The 13482-nt window shown below is 34.0% G+C and overlaps 2 protein-coding genes across 2 annotated transcripts; one reads left to right on the forward strand and one right to left on the reverse strand.

The window, feature by feature from the left end:
* The first annotated feature begins 950 nt into the window (after window positions 1-950).
* LOC120330199 (transmembrane protein 163a-like) lies at window positions 951-8586 on the forward strand. The gene is made up of 9 exons (XM_039397060.2): window positions 951-1228; window positions 3130-3187; window positions 3284-3421; window positions 3765-3808; window positions 4266-4357; window positions 5115-5214; window positions 6199-6319; window positions 6576-6717; window positions 7390-8586. Exons 1-9 carry the CDS (start codon window positions 1163-1165, stop codon window positions 7448-7450), a joined length of 822 nt encoding a protein of 273 aa, XP_039252994.1. The 5' UTR covers window positions 951-1162; the 3' UTR covers window positions 7451-8586.
* Window positions 8587-8907: 321 nt separating this feature from the next.
* LOC120330200 (uncharacterized) lies at window positions 8908-11501 on the reverse strand. Its single transcript, XM_039397061.2, has 4 exons — window positions 11244-11501; window positions 10827-10950; window positions 10464-10643; window positions 8908-9935 (listed from the first exon to the last, which is right to left on the reverse strand). The coding sequence occupies exons 1-4, from the start codon at window positions 11337-11339 to the stop codon at window positions 9601-9603; spliced, it is 735 nt and encodes a 244-aa protein (XP_039252995.2). The 5' UTR covers window positions 11340-11501; the 3' UTR covers window positions 8908-9600.
* Between the last annotated feature and the right edge of the window lie 1981 nt (window positions 11502-13482).

A 13482-nucleotide genomic window follows, 5' to 3' on the forward strand; every position in this document is an offset into this window, starting at 1 on the left:
TTTTATTCTGTCAATCATATAGGTGACCTATTCAAAATATAGTTTCATTTACCTTGATTCATTTATGGTAGGGCCAATGGAATGTCGATGTTTCTTTTAAATAATATACACAACAACCGGAAATATCAGGGAATTTCGAGACGTTGTGTGAGAATAAATATCAGGGGTTAGTGATACGATGATGTGCATGAAAATTCCGTAACGCTTTATATATGGCCAAGTATTTCCTTGTTGAAAGCTTTTCACACACTAATCCTCTACACGCTATTCTGATACCTTCACATTAAAGAATTATGTGTGAATTATAAAATCTAATATGTGGGGTATAATTAATATTTGAATTAATACGAATATTTCTACATATAAGCGAACAAGGATACGTTGTGTCGAGCAACTTGTTGTTCGAGTTTTCGCAGCCTTGTTTGGGCGAGAAATGTATCAAGTTACTATTAAATAAAGACAAATTTGACAAAGTTATTGTTAGATCAAATAGAGCGTTATGTGGACGATAGTAAATTAGTTAGGGTCTCCAAGTGATTGAACTGGTCTTATGCATTACAGTTAGTAGAAAAAAATATATTGTCGTTTATTTCGTGTAAATCAAATTAAAAACGCAATCTTTTTAATTGCTGTTTTTTTAAAAACAAAAATCTAAGATCCATTCATATCTGATGTTCAAATTACTATGGAAAACATTTAAAAATAACCGAAATTCAACATTGTTCACAAAGCCCGATTGAGAATATGAATCACTGTATGTATAATACGTAAACGGAGCGCAGGAAACGTTTCTGTAAGAGCTCTAGTGTACAATTATTGTCAACATATGTAAGCCGGCGTGAGAATATAATGGCTCATTTGGCACATCAGATTTCATTTTTTGTTATTAATATATCATTAGCTTACACGTATGATATTTTGTAAATAACAAATTTTTGAATAGTCATTTCTATTATGAAATTACGTGTTTCTTATTCAACAGCTCTTTGTGTAGTCAATTCAAACGTAAAATGCAAAACAAATTGGTCTGAAGGCTATTGATATGATTTAATTTGCTTTATATGCGTCAGTAGTGTATACCCGTTTGAATAGCTGGCGTCTTCAGTGTCAGATTTCTTTCCGTAGCGCAACTTATGTTCGGATCTGAGGCTTGAAAAACACAATGGATACCAAGGGTGGCGACTTTGAAGCCGCTCCTCCTAAAGAGAATAAAGATGACGACAAAACTGTAAGCAGTGTTTCGTTTGCGTAAAATTTCCTTATTTGTATTACAGTTAGGAGCAGGAATAATATATGGTTCCAAACACTATTTAAATGGATTCCTCCTTAGAGATCTAATTGGCTGACATGTGGATTTATATTTTAGGGTACAATTTAGCAAAGATGGTCTTTTCGAATTTGGAATCTATTAGCTTTCAAGAGTAATCTATTGAATTTCAAAATAGCCAATCTCGTTTAAAGTACTCAAAGTTTTTTCAAGACAATTTTGAAGGATGAATTTGACTTTTCTATTTTTTATATTTGTCATGATAATCAACTTATCGTACCATCAAGCTTATGAACCCCAAAAAATCGCCGAAGCTTTATTCCAAGTCGGTCGGAATATTTTGAGTTGCAATCGAACAAAAACATACATCTCTGCTTCAGAGGACTTTCTAATGAGATATGCTGTTTCTTTGATTTAAGTTTATAAAATTGTGTGAACCCCCTGTAAAATTGATGCAATTTCCTTACTAAAGCAACCATCAGAAAAGTCTCAGGATATCAAATAAACAACCAAAGCTATGAGTATAAGGTATTCGACTAACTTAGAATGTCATCGGTTCTGCAGTCCCGTGCGAAGAAATGCGTGTTTGAATGGTACGAAATTTAGTCTTGCTAGCAATACAGTTTTATTCATGCAAACCGTATGTTTTCATTGCACGCCACTCAATGGAGACTAGAACAAGTTCACCATAGGGGATTTCGTTGTTTTGCTCGTTGCTATTTTCGTTTATCTACAAAGCGCTTTTGCTATCGAGAGTATTTGTTTTAAATGCCTTCTACCGACTACATGTTTGTATCTGATATTCCTATTACCCTTTAGTCGCAAAATGCTGTTTTGTTACCTATTTCAAAACAATGGTAATCAAGATAGACATACATAATGTTGCCGAAGCAAACTTCTTGTGTTTTCAAACGCTGAATTTCTTTACTTTAATTAATTCGGTGATTCGGCCATTTCAGATAGTCATTAAGTTCCATACTAAAACAACTGTGGCTCAGGGAGTACTTAAGAAACCACAGTTAAATATCTCACATCACACAATTCCATGACATAGACCGTATTATAAATGAAAGCATGCCAGAACATAGTGTGACCTGCAAAGATATTAATTTTCAGACTTTTATCAAAGTATAATTTACTTCATAAATACAGTTTATAAGAAATAATTATTTCATTGCTTTTCTTGCCATTATGTGTGCGGAAATTTCGAGGCACTCAGAAAATGATAGATGTGCCTATATTACAAAGCAATAACTACGTTTATAACCAAGTTTAATTATTCTCAATAGTTTCTTTCGCGTTATCAAATGTAATATTCAAGTTACTGTAATTTCGATTCACTGTGTGGTAATGTCTTGTTGGACTCGTTTTAGTATTATGTTGTCGTTGGACTTCTACAGGACCAATTGCTTTAAAATTTTCAGTGTGCAAGAATTGTTGTTGCTAGAGAGTTATTACTTTTATTTATTTCAAAACTTTCTTTGGGCTCGAAAGTATTCATTTTGTGTGTGTGAAGACGTTATCAAAATTAAAAAAATTGCGCAACCGGTGGCGGTTCGGCATTCATGCTCATTGCGATATGGTAGCCAGTCGAAGTCGCGAAGACTACGCCTCCGTACCGGTACTGTAAAAGATTAAATACCAATACTTCTTCGTATTGGCTTTCGTACTCATATATTTCAGCATTACTCTCTTGTTATATATATAATAGCTCGTTCAATATTTATGATTTGATACTTAAATTGCTTTCAAATGTATTGCTCTATATATCAGGTTGAGTCGTAGCCACACTTCTGCGGATCTTCACACAGTCGGCAAAACATATTTTGACGATTGATAATTATTAACAATTCTCATTACAGGAACCCAGCGAAATCATTGAAATGACTGATCCAACAAAAGATACAAGCGATAAAAAACGTGGGTGTCCAGAAATATTGAAGTTTTAATTTCACTTAATTTCACGATTTGCTTCACTGGGTGCAATAAATATTATATATACGTTTTCCTTTCTAGATTTGTGTGAAACATCGCCCAACTCTTCGCCGTCAAAACATTTATCATCAAGTTCAGTTAATAAGTGGAGAAAGTTGGCAATCGCAGTCAGCTGGATTAGTATCGTTTTGTCAATTGTTTTTGGAGTTTTATTATTTGGTGAGATTTCAAAATTATTTTCACATTGATAAATAAGACTGAGTAACAAACTTTTATTTTGATTCGAATCCCAACTTCGAGGCATTCAAAAATTTCGAATATATCCTCCGTTCAGAAACCATAAAAGTAAATTCCATAATTCGGACCCCCGAATAAAAGTTTTGAAATAAAAAAAAAACACTCTAACCCCAAAATTAACTAGAGGCTATCATTGATTGATTCACGTGTGAATAAAATAATATTTTATATATTAAATTTTATCACATTGTTTACCAGAATATAACTCATATATAGCAAGGTATGAAAATACATAGGAATGCGTTTAACTCAGGTTTTTTCTCAGGTTTTTCTATGGAAGACAGCAGTTCAGCAGCATTTGGATTTGCGGTAAGTAAGAAAATTATTTTGAATTATTTCTTTGCCTGTTGGTGCAATACTTTGACATCCAAGTTGAAGGCATCGTGTTTATGTTGTTTACGGTCTAGTACCCATTTCATATAGAACTTTTTATTCAGAATGCGATATATTAGATAAACTATTATAACAGCACTTGCAAATAGAACATTATCTGCATAAGTATGAAGTTTATTCGGAAATTTTTTGATGCTCCAACTAATTTTAAAAGGCCGTTATTCATGTCAACAAAACAAAATCTACCGTTAGCTAAAGCTACTTCCATAGACTATTTGGGGTGTAATAATATACATTGTATCATATCGTTTGATTCATATTATAAATGTACATTTATTCGTTACAAAATATCATATGAATAGGCAAGAGACGATAAGCATTAATGCAAATTAAAATTTCGAGCCATTGATTAAAACAATGTTGTAATATCCAGATTACGGCGTTACTAAATTCAATGACGTCGTTTGTTGTGGTATGGAGATATTATGGAGCTTATTCTGCGTATTCTGAAAGAAAAGAGGATAAGTACGAACAATTGTTTGCCTATGAGATTTCCTTTGGTGTACCCAATTTTTGCTTAATATCTGCAACATTGTGTGAACCCGATATATATCCTACATACATTAAGAATTAGGGATTGTTTTGAAAAGTGTTTTGTTTGCTAAGTGTATAAATGACTTTCAAGTTACGTCCCATAAGTCACAAATGTAATTTCGGGGGCGATTACCTAGTGTCTGGGCGCTGGACATAATCATGTTGTCGTAAAGATTTCGGATCTGAAGCCCATAACCCTATAAAAAGCAATATATATTACAATCAATACGGAATCGGAGAGACTCTGTATTCAGAAAAAGGTATTTTCGTTTTCCAGTCTCTGATTGTCTGCAAGCTTGTTTAAGGTACAACTGTGAAAAATATTGAGCACGGGGTTAACATTTGACGCAACGTCGGATTGCTTTGCCGTTGTATACTAATGGATTTTTCATTTTATTTCAATATATATGCGTTTGAAAATATATTTTCATATATTTGAAATTTTCTATTTGAAATTGAATGATGACATTGTCTGAGGTTACCAACTGTGTTATACTGGCCACTCAGACCATGATATGCAAGGGCGTCCATATAGGGTAACTTGTACAAACACTGAAATATAATTTTTTGAGTGTTTTAAGATAAACTAGAGTACTAGACCACTTAGTTGGGTAAAAGTTATCTTTTAACGCTTCATGGAATTTGTGAAATTTCTTCAATTAGATAATGAATGTATTTTTTTTCTCAGAGCGCTTGTTGCACTTGGAGTATTGTTCGTTTTGTCATCCATATGTACTGTGGGAAAAACTATATACAGCGTTCTTGATCATATAAGACCAGACTTCTCGGTAAGTATATATGTTGTATGTTAACAACAACTAAACACTTTTGAATGTGGTAGTAAATGCACTGATCCGTGACCATGGGTACCAGGGTCTACAATGAGTGAGCTTGGTTGTTAAAAAAAAGTTTTATAGATAGACGTGTGATCAAACTGTCGTCCAGACGAGCTGTATATTTGAGCATGACAGCTAGGCTGGAGTTGTTATCAATGTAAGTTGACTCGGAATTTAAAACAAATCAAGTTGATAATCAAACAAGAGAGCAACGCTCAAATATACGGACACGTGAACTAGAGCGAAGCAGGGTTTACCTTTGACGTTACCGGTACCGTACCCTCAAAAAGTTCCGGGTCTTCAGTCGCAAGAATTTTCACAGTCAGCCGTCACGCTTGGCGGATTAAAAACCGTGTTCCCATAATTAAAAATTAATAAAGCGCAATTTTGGTTGAAATATTAGATCTCATAAGATTCATAGAAAATTCAGGAATAAATGAAAGTAATAGCCTTCTGGCAAAAAATCAATCTTGAACCACTGAAAATTCCAAAGCAATTGGTCCAGTATTCGAAGAGAAAAGCGATTTTTTAATGATAATGACGAAAGAAAATAGCAATAACAACAAAATTTTGAAACGATCGTTATGACCACTGAACGTGTTCAATTAACAGCGAGGTGAAAGAGACGTCTACAATTAAGCAACTTTATGTATAAAAAATTTTGTTGATTAAAGGGGATCTAATCAATGTATGGGCGAGAACTAACGGCTAATATATATAGTGGAACGACCAAAAAAAATTCGATTCGAAAAATTAAAATCTTAAATTCAAAAGACCTGATAGTGGCTTCTCGAGTCTGTCAACGTACTAGAACGATTATTGATATCATTTTGGTAAATTCATTTTCTTTATAGTGTTCTGGAAAGAGTTTTGTTCGATAGTACGTTAGTTGAAATAGCAAAGTATGATTCTTTTATTTATTACTTTCTTTTTTAGGTCGGTGCTGCTGACAAATTAATATTGATATCAATAATTGCTGCAGCTCTACTGTTTTTTCTTGGTTTATCACAAATATTTATCGCAAAGAAATTAGATTCTTGCACACTTCTAACTGATGGTAAGTTATTTGAAAATACTATAATCTAGTTATATTCTGGAACGAGCCTTTAAAAAAAATTTAAATTAACTTGTGCACTTAAAAATGGTAATGTGCATTTGTAGACACTATCTATCAATAAAATAATTTCGGAGTACAAAAATCCATAAATCTACCAAAAGAAAACGAATTTATTGCCCTTTACAGCTATATAGCTTGACCATGAAAAGGGAGCAAGCACCTTCGAACACATTACTTTTTTTTCATATATTTGCAGCAATAAATACCTTTTCGGCGGCTGTTATGGCTGTTTCACTCGTCATATCATATCAAGTTGGAGAATATCATCCTGGATATTGGTATCTTGACGACGTTACTGGGATGGTGATCGGCTGCTTCTTATTCATATATGGCGTAATGTAGGTTATTGCTTATAGCAAATTTCTGGATTATACTGAGATTGCAAATTTTATTTAATTACGGTCTGGATGAAAATCATATCAACTTTTGTATGTAATTGAATTCTTTTTATTAGACACGAAATGAACACATAGATCGTTTTGTTATTATGTTGTTGTTCTTGTTCATTATGTTAGAATTTTTCTTCCTGTCGTTATGAAAAAATCGCTTTTTCTTTACTGAACCAATTGCTTTGAAATTTTCAGTGATTAAACAGTGTATCTTTTGCTGGAAGACTATTACTTTGATTTATTTCAAATATTCCTGTGAGCTCAATAGGATTCGTTTTTTTTTGTGCTATGACCTCATCAAATTTGCGCACTTTGTGACAGTTCTGCGTAGGCATATAACCGAATCTCGTGCTCAGCTAACGTCGGCGGATCTCGTGCTTAGCGAAAGGACAGTCCCTGTACCGTTACCCTGGGTAGTCGAGTTGTTTGTTACGTGTTGTCGTTGTCCGCGTAGTATTGTTGTCCGCGTCCGGATACGGCTACCAGTACTGGTGAGTTACCGCTAATGATTTTCGAGGAATTCATGCTAAATATTTAGTTCTGCCCTCCGTGTCCACATAATTAAGCATAGCTCTCTTATTTTTATTGTTATGACATTGACTGTGTATTATTATGTTTCAGGTTATTGACGAAATATATTCCTTTACTCATGAGGATAAACGATTATGAAGAGACTACGTGAAACAAAAAACAAATATGTTGGTTCAACAAATACCCAACTCAAATTCAACAAATACATTTGTAGAATATTATGACACTAGGTGCAATACCATGGAATGGACATTTGAAAACTTTTTTTTGTCACGAAATATGGAACAAGAAATATGATTTTTTCGTCTCTTCTCCTTGTGGATGTTCTTTAATGTAGCTATATCACTTCTATTTTTCCAGGGCCAGGGCAATAATTTTATTGTATTATTATTATCAAATTTATATATCATAAACATGTAAAAATTGTTCTTTTTATTTAATTCATATTAAATTATTCAACGAGATTTTACCTGAAGTCGCTAAAATCTTTCACCGTAAAATAGAAAGAAAGCAAAAGTACAAAGTGGCTAATGTATTGTATTTGTAACGTAGCAAATTTATTAAATTGTAGTCATATAGAGTAGGTAATTCTGTTTTAAAAATTTCACTAACACTGTCTGATGTGATGTCTGATGTGACTCATCATTTCATTATTTTTCAACCAAAGACTAGAGGTACGGCTTATGTTGTTATTGTTTCGATCTGATTTCAACAGTGCAACTAGTGCATCAGTGTTTAGTTTGCTAAATCTACCCGCCTTTTTTTGTGCACAGTATCTATAAATACCCCACGATATATATATATATAAATTTCTTTGCATTAACGGATTTAATTGACACCTATGAATCGGTTAGAAGCAGATGAATTAATTTTTCAAAACTAATAAAACAATAAATTTTTCTGGATATTGAAGTATAAAGGCTATTACTTTTATTTAATTTCTTCATTTTTTTTTACTCTCATGGATCCCGGTGTTTTACCCCAAATTTTGATGCTTTCTTTTTAATCGAAGGTCGAAAATTTGTATTCCGTCGTGTTGAACGATTCCTCCACATTGGCTCGCCGATCTTTCCAGCAAATTCGGTACTCTCGGCCTTGTAATACTTAAATCGATTCGGCAACTTCGTATATTTTCATATACAGTATATATATTCGAGCATTGCTCTATCATTTTTCAAATGCATTTTTGTGCTGTGCCTTTTATTCATATGCATTTTCCATTTTTATCACGCAGTCGGTTTTCTGCATCTGATACCCAATTGTTCAAATCATGGAGAGACGAAAGCATTTATGGTTTTTGTGTTCCTGTCAAGGTCTAAAGAAGATATTCTCAAACTTCAATTGTTAATAATATGTTAACAAGGCAACAGCTATTGTGTTAACTACGTATAACTAGATCTATTGGTGTGAAAAAATTGGTAGGCGTTCTTAGAAATAAATAGAACAAATTTACAGCGACTTCAGCATTGCAACTCTCACAGACGTCAGTATAGATCGATCCTGAATAAATAGGAGTTGAGGTAAAGGGCTATTGGGACAAGGATGCTTTCTTACCCTATAACCATCAGTCATGATCTTTTATTGATGATGTTTACGTGTAATGTGTACTTTGACAACTCACTATTCTTTTGTGGATACTGGACGGCGGTATAGAGTCGCAAAATTTAACGTTCTTGTTCATCGAAGATATGTTGCTTCTAACGACAAAGCTATCAAAAAATTTGCAAAGCACTTGTATTCCAAAAAGCAAGCTGGTGACTGCACACTAAATACACAGGCAAGTCGATTCTAGCACACGTAAGACGCCTTTATGGTATTTAATGCACAGTTTCAATTGAGAACTCGCAATTCTAAAGATATAAAAAATTGATTGAAGTTAGATCTCAGTCATTGCACCAATTGTTAGATTCAAATACATTATATGAAATTCGTTAACTTTTAACACCCTTGACAAAAATTCTGCGAACAACCGTGGATATTTATGATAATCACTTTGTCAATTGAATTGATTGATTTTTCCGCGTCTGGATGAATACTGCAATGCTTCGTTTTCGCTCATGAAATATTCATTGAGAACTTCTGATCAATAGAAAATTTGAGGCGAGCCAAACCAGTTCATGTCTGCACAAACAACATTGAAAAATTTCCCTCGCGTTCGATTGGGTCTTCGTCTCCGTGAAATATATATAGTTCATGTGTGTACAACAATATAATCAACACGACATAATGGATATATATCAGAATCATTGATGGTACTCAATTCAAATGTAATACTACTTTGTATAGATTATACAGTCCGTTTTATAGTGGCTGCTCATGTTCTGAGTACACCTGGTGTAGCAACGTTTGCTTTGCAAAGCCAGCGAAAACTGCTCCTATCATAAACAAAACAGCCATCATCCACCCAGCGATATAAGCATATCCGTACACGGGATCCATTTCGTCTATTTGCTGCCGAAAGCCGTCAGCCGAAAGACCAGAGATGCTGATACCTTCCATTCTTTTACCAAACGAAGGTTGTCCCGCAAATACGTTTCTGGCCCCTGGGTACATATTCATCATAAACAGGAGGGGATTGTGAAGAAATTGGGCAGAACCTCCAGTGTATGCAGACATACCCACAATAGTTAAAAGTCCTGAAAAGCATTAAAATTTAATTGTTCTTTTTTCACTGTGTCGTGAAATTTCAGCGTCTACTGTTCAAGAGTTAAAAAAACAAAGCTGAGCACTTTGATGGGTAGAAAGCATTGAAAGAAATTACGGTACTCCTGAAGTATGCGCACCAAGATGTCGCATAACCTGATTCCTAACCTGGTACACAACCTGAGTTCAGGTGCGCGTACTTCAAGAGGTCCGAAATTACAATTTTTAATAACTTTCTGGTAGAAAAAAAAAATCTTGGAAAAATGCAACCAATTGTATGCAATGATTTTGTTTTTTCTATGCAGCTATAATCAATTTTAAAAAAGCAAAATAAACCTAAATATTGAGAGAAATATGTGAAGTATTCGTTCAAAAACTCATGTTAAGTCCAACGGACAAACTGTCTGTTTCACGCGATTAAAACTAACACTTCTGAAATTTGGAAACAATATCGCTCGTTTCGCATTTAACATTAAGAAGCATTGTATAATTTCTGCTTTATTTGTAAAAAAAAATGTTACCCGCAGTAAGAAGCATAATACATCCAGATCGGGTACGCTGGGCAACTTTGTTTTTTCCTTCATATGTTGCCTGATCTCCTCTGAAGGCTATAAGAATAACTATGCCGCCTACCAGAGCAAATAGCAGACCAACGATCAAAGCGAGTGCCCCGAACATGATGCTCCGTGGCATAGAAGTAACTGAATCAGAAAAAAATGTGTAGACTCTGATACCAATTATCATTCTTCGCTAGCTATACATGGTTGCAAAACATAAATATGTTTCAAGCTGATAATCACACTTGTCTAATTCTATTAAGTCTTTATAACAGTAGGCTACACCAATAACATTTCAAATTCATCAAAGAAGCCTACGTCACTTACTATCTACAGGAATATTCACGCTAATTATATTTCCAGCTTTCATTGACGATTTAAATATTCCCTGGTATAAACAGGGTTTCCCTTGCAGCAGTTGGTTAGATATGTTGTCATTGTTCATACAAGCCTGAATGTAAGACATCATTTATTGATTTCGCTGATTAGTGTTGCAAAGTATAGATACAATTAATTCACTGATACACCTATATATAATTAGTGTGAAACAAAATGGAATAGCTCGATATTTTGAGAAACGGTCGCGTGATAAGGCCACGCAATAAACCGATCATCTATTTGCGGATATGGGTAAGCCAAACTTTTAGTTTTCAAGAAATTATTGAATACCTCAGCATTGTCTCGGCGCAGCTTGGGAGCGAAAAATTGTTAAAACAGTGCACAGTATACAAAACGAAAACTTACAGTCATCCAAGATGCCGACGATAATGCCGTGATGAGCATGATGAATCCAAGAGATGTGCAACAGAGCGCCAGAATATAAAACAAGTTCAAGGCCATACTGTCTCGCTCTTCTATATATATAGTAATAATAAAAAAAATTGCACCTATTTAGTAGTACAGTCAACAAGCGTAAAGTAACTTTCAACTCCTCAATAAACATTTATGAGTGAAGCAATTTCATGAGCGAATACTAACATAATGTGTAACATTATAGCGGCCTTCGCGGTTGCCAACGATCCGAGATATGAGACTGGATCTGCCTGAATCGATATCTGAGAAATTTTCAATCAAAATATATCATGCGTCGCACCAATGGACAAGGGCGCATTTGAAATAAACTAAACGCTGTATTAGAATATTGCAATTATTTTACAAACCTCTATAAATACCAAATTTTAAATAATCGTTGAAATTATTGATTTAACATGATATGCGCAATATGGAAATACCATAAATCAAGTTCTATATTTGTCAAGATTTTCTAAATTGTAGCCGAATTCTGACAGATAATCCTGCTATAAGTTAAAGTTCATATCTTCAAATTATTGATAACCCAACGAACAGACAAAATCTTTTCTAAAAAAGTCAGACTGTACAACCCGTATGCTATAAAAGCTGATTTCGTGTTAAAATCAGGAGCGAAATATTACAATGCTTCAAACCACTTTTCAGAAATTCATATATATCCGAGTTGGTATAATACCTTATCAGAAACACTACAGAAAGATAAACGCCAATAGATGAACAATGAAATTGAAAAACAAAAACAGCAAAAATTTACATTGGATTAGAAAAAGAACAGAAACAAACGAGGTTGGATGAAATGGAATAAAATGTAATAAGCTCATTTGTAACCTGAAAGCCACAATACCATCAGGCTATGCAATCACAGAACATAATCTAAAGATCACAAATAAAAATGTCTAACTGCAAATATTTTATGTATCCTATTCACAAATAATCTTCCGTGTATTTAATCAAACTAAAATAGTTATTTTATGATCAGAGACAGATCAAACTTCTCGTAAGATAATTACAAACTTTCTTTTTCTCAAAAATAAAAAAAAATAACTAACTTACTATCACGATCAACACGTTCCCAATTGAAGTGCAAAAAATTTTGGTGAATCTAATCGTGATTGCAGTCAATTGTAAATTTTCCCAACTTAACAGCCCTGATAACCAGCCCTTAGAAAGCGACCATCGAAAAATTCACGCAGGGGCAGGCTTTTCCCAAACTAAACAGATTTTGACAAATAAATAGCGCCTTGGAATGTCGAAAAATGCAAAAATAATAGTTTTAAGCAATCACCCTTCACAATCTGATATGCCCTGTCCGTTGTTAAATCCAAGAAGATCATAATTATATGGGTCAAGGAATTTGGAGATAGATTTCATTTTAAATGCGTTTTGTATTTGCGCCCACATAACGTAAGATCAATCAAGACCAAGGAACTGGCACTGAGAAAAAGAAGCACTGCGTTGGTTTTCAGCTAGGATGGAACAGGAAAGACTTCTCCTCTTTTCTCATAAACTCGTCAATAGGATGAGTTCTTTTGATAACCATTGCCCACCGAGAGATCATCATCTTTGTTTGGAAAAACTGAAGCGGCTTGCCTCACCGCACAAGAAGACACACTTATATTCGTGCCCGTCAAAACAGCCACCTCAATCTATGTAGGACGAATTACTAAAACACTGCTCCGGTATAACACAAGGAGAAACAAATTACAGACACATGCGACGAAAACGTTCTAAAACGCTTCATGCTTTCCATTACTCCTTTTTTAAAGAAAAGAATTACACGTAATAAACTCGATTTAAAAAAGTATTAATGAGATTCTTCCTTGGGTTGATCCTGCGCATGTTTCAAATTTATTTACGCGAATTGAAAACTCAAAAATATTGCGCTGACGCATATTTTATTGTGTACCACATGTATACCAAAAAGGATAGATAGTTTGAAGGCGATTGGCGCATCATTTTTATAAGCTATCAATAGTTTTTAACTTGCGTTATATTATCTGGATATCTGTCGTCGTTTTTATTAGGAGTGTTCATAATACACACGAGTGATATTGTTACATATCTAGTTAAGGTATGTGGTGAGATTTATAGGGGTAATAGTACAAACATAGGCGTAAATTAGTAAAAACAGAATTGATTATAGACTCGGTAAAAACGTCGTGGACTCGAAAAA

This window comes from Styela clava, chromosome 12 (genome assembly GCF_964204865.1).
Source record: "Styela clava chromosome 12, kaStyClav1.hap1.2, whole genome shotgun sequence".
NCBI classification, from domain to species: domain Eukaryota; kingdom Metazoa; phylum Chordata; class Ascidiacea; order Stolidobranchia; family Styelidae; genus Styela; species Styela clava.